General features: G+C 40.3%; 1 protein-coding gene and 1 long non-coding RNA gene across 2 annotated transcripts in view; one reads left to right on the top strand and one right to left on the bottom strand.

The window, feature by feature from the left end:
- LOC109921411 (leucine-rich repeat-containing protein 46) overlaps window positions 1-14369 on the top strand; it is a 29251-nt gene extending 14882 nt beyond the window's left edge. Inside the window, exons 4-8 of the mRNA XM_048614821.1 lie at window positions 882-928; window positions 1347-1456; window positions 4473-4542; window positions 5360-5565; window positions 13541-14369. Of these exons, the coding sequence (XP_048470778.1) occupies window positions 882-928; window positions 1347-1456; window positions 4473-4542; window positions 5360-5565; window positions 13541-13821 (714 nt within the window). The 3' untranslated portion in view covers window positions 13822-14369. The remainder of the gene's footprint in view (window positions 1-881; window positions 929-1346; window positions 1457-4472; window positions 4543-5359; window positions 5566-13540) is intronic.
- Window positions 1-15228, bottom strand: part of LOC125486614 — a 121839-nt gene that overhangs the window by 44079 nt on the left and 62532 nt on the right. The window lies entirely within an intron of this gene.

Below are 15228 nucleotides of genomic sequence, written 5' to 3'. Positions count from 1 at the left end.
GGAAACCCATGCAGACACAGAGAGAATGTGCAAGCTCCAGTTGCCTGAGGCTGGAATCGAATCGGGTCCCTAGCGCTGTGAGGCAGCAGTGCTAACCACTGAGCCACCATGCTCCTAGTTTTTATGTTTTTATGTATAATTCTTCTTTGGAGAATATGATTTGGAAAACAATGGTATTGGACTCTATTTCGCCTGATTCCCTCTCACAAATGCTTTTGGAACTGCTGAGTTTCTCCAGCACTTTCTGTTTTACTTCATAAATCTAGCAAGCTCAGTATTTGCTATCCAGACATGGACTCAAGTGGGATTGATTGAACTGCTTTATCAAAAAGCCAGCGCAGATATAGTGGGTGGAATATCCTCCTACTGTGCTGAAAAATTCTATGATTAAAGACTATATTATGATTTACTGGAACACAGCCGCTTCCAGTCTAACCGGATCTTATTATGAATCAGGAGCAGAAGGAAGGGGGGAGTTTAAACTGTTCAAAATATTATTGATAATTCTAACCTTTATAGCAATGAGCATTCATGAGCATTATTAAATCCAAAAATATGGAACAGTTAAACTAACATGAGTGAAGCAGTTAAGCACAGGGGCGAATTAAAAGTGAAATGTAGTGCTGGTGTAATGATGAAATGCAAACTCACCCTGTATTTAAAAAAAAGTCTTACAAATGTTGCTGGATTTGTTTGGCCAAAAGGCCTGTTCCTATCCTGTTAAGTTGATGCTTAGGTGATTTTAGGCAGTTTGACCAGTAGGTTACAGATCCTAACACCAATAATAGTACAGGTGATCTTCCACCTTAGAATGTGAACAGTCAATCTCTCGCTAGGAGGTTACATCACTGTCTCCTTATGTTTTTTCTTTCTAATTGCAGAATCAGATAAAGAGGATAGAAAATTTAGAATTGCTTGGCAATTTAAGGTGAGTACAATTTAACATGACAACCAAATTCATTAACATATTTTGGTTCTATTAAAATTAGCACAAGGCATGTTTATAGTTTGTGTTCATTTTCTACAACTCATCCACTGAGAGTCATTGCTTGTTCAGTGTGAGGGTCACTAGGGCTTTAGTGCAAGAATCATTATTTACTTACTGTGAGGACTCCTACTTTTGTATGCATGTCAGTACTCATTTAGTGTAGTCTCTGTTCGCTTAATGTTAGGATCCACAGTAACTCATGCGAAGGACACTCTTTCTAATCATCAATGCTGGAGTGCCTATGAGGGTCCTTATTCTGTGTCACGATTGTAGTGACTATTGAAAGGCATATTGATAGATAATGCAAGAGAACCTGAAAGAATGTGGGGAATATTAAATTTCTTATATTCTATTGCAGATTTTTGACACTGGCTAGTAACAAAATCCAGAAGGTGGAAAACCTTAAACCTTTGCAGCAACTGGGATTCTTAGACCTTTCAAATAATCAGATTGAACAGCTTGACCCAGGTTCGTTTACTTTCATCACCATTTACATTTGTAAAGTGGACATTCTTGTTTTGCTGGAACATACAAACATTTAGTCCTTTGTTATTTCTCTTGAAGGCATTTGAATCCCAGTCAGATCAAGGGGATGAAAGTATCCTCTCATTAATGACTGTAAGGTCATTTACAAAATAAGTTGCAGAGACTCAGCTTTTTTCAAATTGGGACAGAGTCCAGCAAATGAAGTCATCCTTAATGCAACCAAAATTATTTGCAATTTTTAAAAAATTCAATCTTTCACAGGATGCGAACATCACTGCATAGGCCAACACTTGTGGCCCATGTAGAATTACTCTTGAGAAGGTGATGGTTGCAGTTCACGAAGTGTGAGTATACTCATTTGCTGTTTGGGAGAGAGTTCTAAGATTTAATCCTAGTCACAGTGAAGGAATGACAACATGGTTCCAAGTCAGGATGGTGTGTGTAGCTTGGATGGAAACTTGAAAGTGGATAGTGTTCCCATTGCATCTGCTGCCCTTGTCCTTCTATGTGGTAGAGTCATGGATATGAAAAGTGTAATTGAGGAGCATTGTTGAGTTTCTGCAGGTAGCAGGTTTCTGTAGAGAACACACTGCTGCCATTATGCTTTGGCAGCAGAGGGAGTAACTGTTGAAAGTGGTGATTGGCACTTCAATCAGGTGGGCTGCTTTATCCTAGATGGTGTAAAGCTTATTGAATATTATTGAAGTTGCATTCATCCAGCCAAATAGAGATTAACCACCATATATTTGATTTCTGTCTTTTAATGGGAAACAGACACTTGGGAGTCAAGTGATGAGTTACTTGCCACAGAATTCCCAATCTTTGACCACCCTTGTAGGCACAATATGGCTAGTCCAGTTGTGTTTCTGGTTAATAGTAACCCACCAGGATGCTGATTTTGGGGATTTCATGATGGTGATTCACCGAGCTTGAATGTTGTCCAGTTCCTTCTACCTATGAACACTTGAGAATGGTAGTAATAGAGTCTCCTAGTGATGCTGTGTCTGACTGTTTTTAAGGTCAAGATACATTGCTGAAGCAGAATGAAGAGAATGTGATCTTGCTGTTAACTTAGGAAGTTTTGAGACTGAAAGCTTATTCTCTATCAATGATTCTTCTCATCAAAATCAAGAAAGAACGTATGTTTTCTAATAAAATAAAATTGCATAATTTTCTCAGTTTATATCTTAAGTGATGCAGTTTGTGTCAGTGTCAATATTATAATAAAGTTGGAAAGTTCTGTGGGAGGTTAGGTAGAAGCTCAAAGTCTGGTATGTGAATTACTTGAAAGGTACTAAATTATGAATGTGCTTTTCATCCATAAGTAAATATCTGTACCTACCTCAAGTGTAGATTTCTGGCTTTGATACAACACTGCTTTTCTACATCAGGCAAAATGGTTAAAAGGGGATTGAATCACAAATAATGATGTTGGGCCACACAAATATAATGACCTAACAATATTACAGTAATCTATAAAATTATTAATAAATAAGGAAATTAGTGGTCTGGGCGTATTAATGAATCTGCATTAAAACAAAATCACAATATTAAATACTGAGAGAAATTAATCTAGGCCAATCACCCTTGCAAACCTCCAGCATTTATCAGTACATCTTTTAAATTGATCTGCGCTCTACATTAAGTCTTGTTTACAACCTAGGAGCTTTTCATGCGATAAACAAAATATGTTAATTCTACCTGTTACTCCAGACAAATTTATAATTCCCTTTTTGGCATTTAACAGCTTCAAACAATTCTAGTATCTGAAATCATTTGATTCCACATCCTATCAAGGTGCTAATCCATGTGATCATGCTTTGTCTGAAGAACTTTCTTAAATCTGTTTTTAATTTACTTTACTGCTTTGAACTTGTGACTCCCAGTACTACTGACAAATCGTGGCTTTATTACAGTTACGGGTTTACCTTATCTGTTCTGCGTGATATGTTCCAAGGTTTTCACACCTTCAGTTGCTTTTACCAGAGTACATTTAGATTCCTTGTATCTCAGCACTGTCAGAACTAATTTCTGTCAGGCAGCTGAAAATACAATGCATATTCCTACATGTCATCATTACCAGTTTTTGAACTGGCTGAAGCAGGGCTAAGAGATGAGTTCAAACCAGAGTATGTTCCCTCTACACCATTCACATCTTCTTTGTCCAAAGTGGATAGAATAATAAGTACAGGAGGAGTCCATTCTGCCCATAATGTATGTGCTGTCCCCTTGAAACAGCTCTCTAATTAATCCATGAAATAACTGGAAAATAGATGAGAAAGGACCATTTTACCTATCATTTCCAATAAATCCAATATAGTTTATCCAAGCCCCGTTGTTTTCAGGGGGAAGTAAAAACCACTGCCAACTTCAGGAAAATTTCTGGGACATTTCTCTCCAATCCGAAAACAATTGAGCAAATTCTGGAAGACATGCAGCTGACCATGATAATTTCCCTCCATAGCCAGAAATTGACTCAGCTCTCAGGAATCTGTTCAAATCACTTTGAAAAGACTGTGTAGTGAATCCACACCTATCATGCATCTCAGATGTTTGTTTCAGAGAATAATTACTCTGTCAAAAATAAATACTTCCTTGAGTCTCTCTTACAGATTGTGTAGATATAACCTCTAGTTGTACCAGTCTCATAGATTGGATTGTTTATTTAAAATCCAAGTGTATTGAATCTGCCCTTGTTTTGAAAATTGTTCTACAGAGCTGTCCAGTTTCCTAAGGCTGACAGTCAAAACTGAGTAAGAAATATTGACATTGCAGTTTAGAATGGAACATGTTGAAGAAATGTGTGACCAAAATTCATGACAAAGGGAATATAAGAAATAGGAATAGACTGTCCAGCTCCTTGAGCCTGCTTTAGGCAAGATCTGCATTCTACAGAATAATTTAAATTTATATAGATCACCAAGGCAGATGTCCAAGAACTTGATGGCTGTCACTGGAGTTGCTTACCTCCTTATGCACAATTATTTCTGTCTTTAAGGTGAATTTCCAGAGAGTCTCATCATTCTGAAGATGACTGATAATGACTGCACCAAACACGAAGGATATAGGTGAGACCCGAATGCTGATTATATTGCTTTAAAAATGTTTCATTCCAGGTCTTTGATATTTTCCCAGATAACCACTCCAGCTACTTATACCATTATGTGATACTGAGTAAAGGTTGTTTGAGAAAGATCACTGCTATTCGTCCTCCTTTGCTTTGTCATGGGTCTATCTAGAGGTACTGTTCTTAGGTAACAAGGTTGATTGCATGACAGCAATGAATCAGGCACAATTACTAGGACCTTAGGGATCTGGTTTGGATACATTTGCTCCCTTGGAAAGCTAGAGTAGAAATCCTTGTCTCCAAACACTCTGTGACATCAGTAGAATGGGTGGAACCAAAGGAACATGAACATTGACCCCATCTAACTCACGTTTATACACAAGACTAAGGACAGGAAGGCAGCAGGAAGCATAAAAAAGAATATTTGATATGTATGTTTCACACTGTAATATTGGTTGATTGAAAGAAAACAGATGTACAAAATATTTTTACACTGTACTTTGACTCGAATAAAGTAAAAGATTTATGGGTTAATTTTAACACAACAAATTTGTTGTGACTGTGACAGAATAGGATGGAGATCTGTTTTACTGTCCTCTAGATTTCCTCTTGCCTTAAATGAGAAACAAAGTGGGATGGTATGAAATGTGAGACCAAAGCTATCCTGACTTTTCTTGCAGGTGTGTCAGGTTACTATCTATACTAATAGTATTCATAATGTGACTAATCCATATTAATATGACATTCATTTTTGCTGATAAGGGCTCAGTAATGGAGTGCTTGTTCATCTTCAGTTCATGGTTGCCTGTATTTCACAGGGAGAGGGTGATAGAAGCTCTCCCTGCCCTCCAGCAGCTTGATGGTGACCCTATTCAAAGGAGGAAGGAACCAAATGAAACTGATGAAGAAAGTGGAGCCTCTGGACATTCTGAAAGTGAGGAGGATATGGAAGAACAATATGACACTGAAACTGAAAGGGAAGATTCATTGCCTGAGATCTCAGTTTCACGAGGAAAAGTAAAAGGTAAGATTATTTATTGTATAATTTTTGGGTTGGTATGTGAGTTAAATAAAAACTATTTGGAATCTCTAGTGTGCTGTAGAAAATATATTTTAATGTCAAGAACATTCATTCAATTCTGCATCAGCATCATAATTTCCCTATAATTTTGGATGGCAGAATCACCAACATTTTCTTTATTCTCATTGAAAGACTGAGCTGTGATTTCCTTTGCCTTGTGCAAGAGCAGCAACCACTTATCATACTGTCCTGATATCAAAAACAGTGTGACCTTTACCACCTTGAATTTACTCTCCAGCATTTGTTATTTTCTAAGAGAGGGGTTACTTCTGTTAAATGGTTCCACTCATTGACCCCTGACTCCCTGAAAGTGAGCTTTTATGGATGCTTGTTGTCACCAGGATTCAAATCGATGCATTCAAATTGATTCACTGTAAGGACATGACAGAAGGTCATATGAATGATGGTTCAGAAGTCTGGTATCACCCATAAATTATAACCCAGTGAGAGTCAGTCTCCAGAGACAAGGAGAAGAAATATTGGAAAAAGTAGGTGGAATTTTTGAAGGCACTGAATGACATGGGCTTGGTGAGAACGTTGGGAAAATCACTGAGATTGGCATTAAGGAGATTACCGACATTGTGAGCAAAAAGCTCCATTTTCCAATTAAATATTAACAGGGCAAGACAAGATTCTCACTAGTGAGCTCATGAGGTCTATTTAGCATATATTACCATCTTATTAGTTAATCGCATCTTATTTATATGCAGTTTCCTATTCTGCCATCTGCTGGATAGAAATTAGATGGCAACAATTCCTGGTATCAAACTCAGAGTGATTACCTGGCAACTCCAACTTTCCGCTTGTTCCTCCAACCCTTCATCTCGGCCTCTAACAGTTTGGGCACAGTCCATGGACTGTAATGTCCACTTGCCCCATTCAACACTTCCCAACTTCCCCACACCCTCATGCACATCTTTGATCCATTTACAAAACTGTTCTATACTTCCATTTGCACATTGGAATGTACAGCACCTTTCATTGGAATACTGCTGCAGAGAGAGGCACCAAACTCATGGGTTGCACCATCTCAGGAGTCCTTGTTTATTGTCTTTGCACTCATTCACTTTGCACCTACTTTGGTGCTCACAGCATGCCTTACCTTCCTTTCTTGTACCATTTACCCCTCGGCCAGAGCTTAAAGGTTCACTGTGCTTTTGTATTGCCTTGCCATTTAGCACAGACACGAACCAGGCAACTTGTCATGGTTGTTTTCAATCAAGGGAGTGAATATATTACTGCACTATGTGCCAGTAGTGTATGTGGCAAACACAATGAATAATTAAAATGTCTGAAATTCTACAGGAAGCAATCCTCAGTCAAGTGAAGACAGACACCTGTCTGACAGGGGTTTTGTCAGTCATCTCTCATAGCTATCTGTCTAAGTTGGTCGGGGGATGGGCCATAGTCAGTCCTGGGGTCCGTCCACTAAAAATAAAGGGGGCTTATCAGGGGCCACTGTTCTTGGAGGAAATCAGGAAAATGAATTTTTGTTGGGATTAGAGGCAGCATGCTGGGATGTAAGGGTTATCTCAGTTATGAAGTGGGGCATCTCAACATTCAAGAAGGGGGAAATGTTAGAAGGAGGGGTGCAGGGATCATAAACAACCAGTACCAACCTGGCTTCAATGGAGGGAGCAGTACATTACTCTGTCTGGCATGATTTAATATGCATGGGGCTCAGGGTAATGTGTGGAGAAGAATTATTCAATAAATGGGTTGTGTGGAAACATAGTGATGTTCGAAGCTGATGGGGTCATGGAGAAGGGGAATGTGGTGTGTGTGTGTGTGTGTGTGTGGATGATATCTGGAGTAAGAAGCTGAACCTTGGACTCACTGTGTGAAATGTCACTGCCACCTCCTGCTAAATAACAAGTGTGCAATGGAGATGAAAATGGCTGCCACCAGTGGGCATGATAAGTGTTTCATTCTGTGAGGGAGAAAGCTTCACTTGCGTGCAATGTGAATCCCTTCAAAGAGCAATAGCATTAAAAAGATACAAATACAGTACAGGTAAAGACACCGGCATTCACTGCTGCATGTGTGAACCTTAAGCATTAACCTGTTGTGTGGGCTCCAAATCCTGGGCCTAACCGCTCCTGACCATAACATGCAGCTTCAGGAATCAAAGCTACTAATGACTATGATGTGCAAGTGACAAAGTAGCAAATATATTCCAATTCCCATAGTCTGGAAATACTGTAGGAACTGCTCACTTCACATCTTGGACCATAAAGGATGACTAGCACTAAGGATGACTAACCTTTGTACCTTTAATCTTGTAGTTGCAGCTAGACAGAAATTTGCTCATACATCTGATGATCTAATGAACCTATATTAACAAAGGTGGAAACATCTACAATGAAATTTCACCCATGACAATAATGTGCCCTCAAAATATCTATTTCTTCCTTTCCCACTGATTTTCAGGAGGCACAGGGTTGCTGATTCACTTTTAAATGATTTCTGACTTATCAGTTAAAAGTCATGGCTTACAGCAAACGCTGACGGAAAGATTAACTGGTTCTCTCATGTTTAAAATGGGTTTTGACTGGAGAGAAACAGTCAACCAAGAGAGACAGCTCCTGACAGCTCCAAACACTTCTCCGTATCTTGTTCCAAACCAAGTTATTCAGTTACCTGAGAACCAATCACATGGCTGTTGGCAGGCAAATGGCTTTTATCATCAAGAACTGATCACTAGTTCATAGACTAATCAACTTGTTTTTTGCCACCAAAGCTCCATCTAAATACACAACACCGTGGCTCCAGTTCATCTACAGCCATTTGATTGTTCAAACAGCTCTTTACGCAATGCTTGCAATGAAGATCAAGTTACTTTTTTGTGACGTGATAGGCTGAAGGATCTCTTTCTGAGCTATTAATTTTCTACAGCATGAAGGTACAATGTGAGTGATATTGAACATTCTGTCTTGGCAAAATTGTTAGCCTTAACCCATACCAATGTACTGTTGACCGAGGCTGTGGGGTGATCTCATGGAGGTTTATAAAATCATGAGGGGCATGGATAGGGTGACTAGCTAAGGTCTTTTTCGTAGGATGAGGGAGTCCAAAACTAGATGGCATAGGTTTAAGGTGAGATGGGAAAGATTTAAAAAGGACGTAAGGGGCAACATTTTCATGCAAATGGTGGTGCGTGTACGGAATAAGCTGCCAGGGGAAGTGCTGGAGGTGGGTACAGTTACAACATTTATATGGCATCTGGATGGGTACATGAATAGGAAGAGTTTATAGGATATGGGCCAAATGCTGACAAATGGGACTAGGTCAGACTGGGATGCTGGTCGATATGGATGATTTGGACTGAAGGGTTTGTTTTCATGCTATCTGACTCTGTAACTGTCACTGCATCTCTGTGCAGTCCTGGGCTCTGCAGCTAGGGTTATGGAGCTTGGTGGTGTTGGAGTTCTGTTTGGGTAATCATGGGGACATTGATGGCATCAGTGATTCAGAACTTCATTTAAATGCACAAGAAAATAGAAGAGTAGTTGGCAGGCTTGTCAGAGGCACTTGGAAAATTGACTCAGAGGATGTAGGACTCCTCCAACTTCATTGCACCATGCTGCCTCTTGCATGTGAGCATTTGGCTGCCTCCATAAATACGTTGTCGGCTGTCATGGAGAATCAGGTTCAGCACACTCATTGACTGCTGGATATATGCATGGATCTGCATGCCATTATGCGAGCCATTAGCGCCAACAGCAAGGTGATGGGGAATCAATGGTCTGTTCCTAAGAGGTGGGGGGAGGAATATGTCTTGTAGGGATGACTTCCTGACCTCCAACACCATGCAAAGACTGGGCAGTGCAGAGGCTATGCAGGATTACTGATGTGAGATGATTGGTTGAGTGAGAGGAGATATTGAATACAACAGTGTGAGTAGTGGACTATGAGCCTTGATGAGATATTTGTGCAGTAGCAGATTTAGGGAGTGTCAGATTAGCAGATAGAGCATGGAACTTACCTTTGTGGACTTGAGAAGACCACTGACCTTGTGCTAGTGTTTCTGAATGTTCCTCCAAACTCTGACAAGGGTGGCAACCTCAGATCAGGCTGGCAGGGTCTGGATCTCCTTTGCCTGTCCTGTGGGAGGAGGAAGGCCCTCCAATTGCTTTTGAAATATGGCACCCGTGCCACAAAGGTCCTGGCAGTAATAAGTACTTACACATGTGGTGAGTGGGAGAATATGATGAGTGGGGTGCCATTGGACATGGTATATAGGTAATGAGGAGAGTTTGGGAATATAGCATTAGAAATCTCACTAAGCCTCATGGGCAAAAACCCTCTTTGCATGTTGCTAAAATTGACACTTAGCCAATTTTGGATAAAATTCAACCCATCATAAAGAAACAAAAGAGATAACAAGGTGTAGAGCTGGATGAACACAGCAGGCCAAGCAGCATCAGAGGAACACGAAAGCTGACGGGGGAAGATTCCATCAAACGTCACATTTTTATGAATTTCTATCTTAAAAGGCACAAATTTCTTGTCTTTGGAATTTTCTTCAACTTCCCTCAACCGCATTCCAAATTATAATTTCTATACCGTTGGTGACCACACCTTCAACTGCCCAGGTGCTAAGGTCTGGAATTCTCTCCCTCGTTTTCCTCCTTTAAGGTACTCCTTAAAGCCAACCTTTTTGGTCAAGCCTTGAGTAATTGAGCTAGTTTCTCTTTATGTGGCTTGGTGTCCTACTGTGTTTCTAATGCTCCTATTTGGGATGCTTCATTACAATTAAGATGCTAGGTACATATAAGTTGTTGTTGGGCTTTGTTGAAAATTTCTGGGTCTACCAAATATTTCAAAATTTGTTTCTAACTTGCAAATAATTGATCAACATGCTAGCCACAGACGACTCCACGTTTTTTTTAGAAATTCTTCTGTGCTTACACTTGCTTTCCTCAATGAGTCAAAGTTCTGTATGATCTGTGAATAATTGTCTGATATTCTGACTCATTCCATTCCTGGAAGGTTGCCATGTTTTTCATTTCATTGTTGACGTAGCGCTGACGCTAATAAGTATACAAATAATAGCTCTATTGATTTTTTTGTTATTTCAAGAGCAACATAGGTAGAATGGATGATTAAAAAAGGGTGTATTTTCAGTCTCTGATGCTGCTTTGCAGGCAGTATCTACTAATAGCCTCTTATGTTGCTGCAAAACTTTAGCTATCGTGAAAGTACATTGATTAAATACTCATTAATAAAATCCTCATATTTAAAATTGCAAATCAGACTAGGCCTTTTTCTTATTTTTGGGGCTTTGGTTCAGTCTCCTGTAATTTTTGTGGAGTATTTAAGTATATTTTGTTTTTAACCCGTTTTTGTTTTTTGCATGGTAGACAAACAGGAGGCTGGAAGAACACTACAGGCCAGACAGCATCTGGAGGAAAGGAGCAGTCAACGTTTTGGGTATTACCCTTCTTCAGGACTGGATGTGGGGGTAGGGGGAGCTGCAGATAAAGTAGCGGGGGGAGGGGGGTGCCACCTCCACCCCTTTCCCCACCCCCCTCTTTCTCTGCAGCTTCACCCACCAACACATTCAGTCCTGAAGAAGGGTCACACCCAAAATGTTGACTGCTCCTTTCCTCCAGATGCTGCCTGGCCTGCTGTGTTCTTCCAGCCTCCTGTTTGTCTACCTTGGATTCCAGCATCTGCAGTTTTTTTGTCTCTAACTTTGTTTTTTGCATGTCCACCAGGCTATTGCTTCCAATAAGCAACCACTAGGAGGCACCAGAAACTTTCATGTGTGACTCCTCCAATATGTGCCTTCCTTTTCATGTTGAGAAATAAGCAAAGCATAATTTAAACCTGCATTAGAATCAATTCCCACAGCATTGCTCCAAGCTTGACTGTGTTAACTGTCAGTATCGCTTCCTGCATTGAAGCTTTTACTTTAAAAATCCATTGCTTTGTGTCCTTAGCCAGTTTTCTTTTCTTGGTCCAGCTCCCAGGGGTGGGCAGACACTGCTTCCCCTTCTCAATGTATCTCACCTTGTACTAGGCATTAAGAAATCAATGAACATAACCAGGAAATTATAGTGTTTTTGATCATCTCCTTCCTCAGTAATGAACAATAAAACAGAGCCTTTGCTCAGTTCTTGCCCACGTCACTACATTTTAAAAATGCAGCACTGCAGAGAATGGCAGGCACATTCCCACATTGCCCTCCAGTTAGACCAGCAGGGTTAGTGTTGCAATACTGTGCAGCTTAAAAAGTTACAGAACACATTTGTTCCATAAAAATGTTTGGCCTTACATTTTTCATCTAAAATTGAAACAGGATGTCAGTTTAAAGTATTGATTTTCATGGCAGAAAATATGTTTCTTGAGTAAATTAAAATCTCTGTATATTAGGGCAGATTTCATTAAAGCATTAAGCGGTGATTTGCAGGTGTTTAAATGATTAAGGGATCGGACAAAGTTCAATGGAAACTGCCTATTTCCAGTGGCAAAGGCACCTGTGAACAGAGCACATTGACAGAAGATTTAAAAAACAGCATGAAGCCAGAGAACAGCAGTATACATTTCACAGAGGTTTGTGAAGCTGTAGAACGAACTATGAAAGTAAGTGATTGAATTAGAGAGCATATCAACATTTTGAAAATATCAATGATAGGCGATTGAAGAAAAGTGGTGTGCAGTAAAGGAGTTGTGTGTGAGTTTAGCATGATTGCTGATGTGGGGGATAAACACTAATACTGGCTGCCTTTGCTGAATATCCTTCTCCATGTTGTAATTTCTGTATAATTTTGTATATTGTTGTGGGCCAGTGCTACTCATCAGAAAGCATTTTTAAAGAACTGCAAACAAGTGAACATAAATGGCTGTAATAACATTCAGCTTTGACAAGACTGCAAATGGAAATAGATGTGTCACCTGAGCAAGCCTAACACACAGGCCAATCAAATCAAAGACAGAAATATGATTCAGTGGATAGGGCAAGCTTAACATTTTCTTGTGAGTACAATGCCTTTTATCAATGCATTTGCTGTTGCAAAAGAGTTATTTCAGCTGTGGTTCTTACATACTAAGTGGAAATATACTCTGTGCTGTCACTGAGAATTTTTAGAACATAGTAGTTGTTATGAAGTAGTTATGAAACCTGAGCCGGCTAGCCCGAATAGCTTTTGTGTCGCATCACATGCACACTTGTATGTTCATTCGCCCAGGCATCTTCACTTAAACTTCAGAAGATACTGGTTGATCTTTATTGCAGGTGTCCAGAATAGATACAAAGTTTAGTAAAAGGCCCCACTGTTCCATAATCAATAAAATGAGGCTATTGCTAAACACTTCAGCAAATGTGTTCTCGTCTAGAAATTAACAGAAAAAGATAGGATATGTTTGTAAGGCATTTGTCTGGGATTTATGTGCAGATTTTGGTAGGTGGTACTTCCACTAAAATGATGAACATAGAGATGTTATATGAAAGTATTATGCATTCATTTACTGATTTTGCCAACAGTGATCTTAAGGCTACACTATACGAATTTACAAATACGAACATAAGAGCTAGGAGCAGGGAGAGGCCTACTCTGCCGGTCAGTAAGATCATGGCTATCTGATTGGGGCCTCAACTTCACTCTCCTGCCCACTCCTGATTATTTTGACTCCCTTGTTAGTTCAAGGGTCAAGTTAATGTAAAATGGCATGGGTGTGGCAGTTTTGAAGAAATATTTATTTCGCTCTTCACTTGTTAAAGTTATTTTGTTTATGAAATTGCAAGGTAATCGTTCCTAATCTCTCTGCTGCACAAACATATAAAATATTATAGGTTTGCCACATATCTTGTCTGGAACAGAAATGCCCTGGATTAAGTGCACACTATGATCTGTTAAAATAATTATAGCCATTCATTACTTACTTACTGGACACGTTACTTTTGGTTTTACAGAATTTTTTGTTGATATTCACAAAGAAATAGTTTGCCGATCTCAGTGGCGAAGGAAGGAAGCTGAAACTGATCATAAGCTGAGGATGAATGAGCTGGAGGAGATTCGGAAGCAGATAACTCAAAGACAGTATGAACCAATAAGAATGAAAAACAATTCCAGTTATCAAGAACGTGATCAGAATGTTGGTTTAAGTGAAGCGGGAACCAAGGAAATGCAGATCAAGGAGCCACAGCTGAAACTTTTGACTGATACTCCTGGAAAACAGATACATGGCCAATAGGCAGATTGCTTTAAAGCAATTTGACTACATTGGCTATTGGAGCACTATGCCATCCAGTTCTGCTTTAGGCTAAAAAAAATGAACTCAATCATATTTAGAAGACCCAGTCTTGGACTAAGGAGCTGAGATGTTTCCCATTAAAGAGATAATAGATTGTGTTTGGATCAGAACTTTTAAAACAATAGAAAAACCTTCCCTCTTTTTTATTGACTGGGTTGGCAAATGTACTGACCAATGTGTAACTGAACGATGCAGACCCAGAGTTCCATTCATTCTCTGATCTGTGCTACCTTTCTGCTACTCTCTGTAACGGTAGTTGGATATATGAGGAATTTACAGTGTACAAAACTGGACTGTGATGCAGAATTAAGGCACACAGGCCAGGAAGGAGTCAGCTTTGTTCTCTGATCTGTGCTAATTTCCAGTGCAGCCTAATTAGATGGAGTGAGTAGATTTATGATTCTCAAAAGCTGAGTGACCCTACATGTTTCGGGTGTAAGTGCAGTGTATTAGTTGATACGTAGCTATAAAGATCAAAAAAAGATATATGGTCTTGTCTATACTGATTCTATTTTGACCAAGTCTGTGGTATTACGGAGACAACAGTGTGGAGCTGGGGAAACACAGCAAACCAGGCAGCATCAGAGGAGCAGGAAAGTCGACGTTTCAGGTCTGGAGCCTTCTTCAGAAATAGGGACGGGGAAGGGAGCTGGCAAATAAATAGAGAGAGGAACGGTGGGGCTGGGGAAAGTTAGGGGGATAGTGATAGGTGAGCGCAGGTAGGGGTAGTGGTGGGGATTAGTCAGTAGGAAGGGTGGGGCAGGTAGGTGGGAGAGACGATGGACAGATTGTGTCAGGTCAAAGAGGCAGGGATGAGAGGGAGGGTTGGACATAGGATGAGGCTGGAGGTGGGGAGATTTTAAAACTGGTGAATTCTACGTTTAGGCCATCAGGCTATAGACTCCCGAATATGATGTGTTGCTCCTCCAGTTTGCGGGTGGTGTCATTGTGGCACTGGAGGAGGCTCAATATGGACATGTCTCCCAAGGAGTGGGAGGGTGAGTTAAAATGGCTGGCGACCAGAAGGTGTTGTCGTTTGTTGCGTACAGAGCGCAGATGCTCCACGAAATGGAGGAGGCCACATCGTGAGCAGCTGATACAGTAGACCAAATTGGCGGATGTACAGGTGAATCCCTGTCTGATATGAAAGATTTGCTTTGGGCCTTAATGGAGGTGAGGGGTGAGTTGTAGGGGCAGGTGTAGCACTTACTGCAGTAGCAGGGCAAGGTGCCAAGTGTGGTGGGGATAGTGGAGTGTGGAGCGGAGGAGTAAGTGGTCTCTACGAAAGGCAGATGGGGTGGGGAGGGAAATATCTCTTTGGTCATGGGATTGGATTGTAGGTGGCAG

This window comes from Rhincodon typus, chromosome 30, assembly GCF_021869965.1.
Source record: "Rhincodon typus isolate 14 chromosome 30, sRhiTyp1.1, whole genome shotgun sequence".
Lineage (NCBI taxonomy): Eukaryota > Metazoa > Chordata > Chondrichthyes > Orectolobiformes > Rhincodontidae > Rhincodon > Rhincodon typus.
This window is presented reverse-complemented; position numbering and strand designations above follow the sequence as displayed.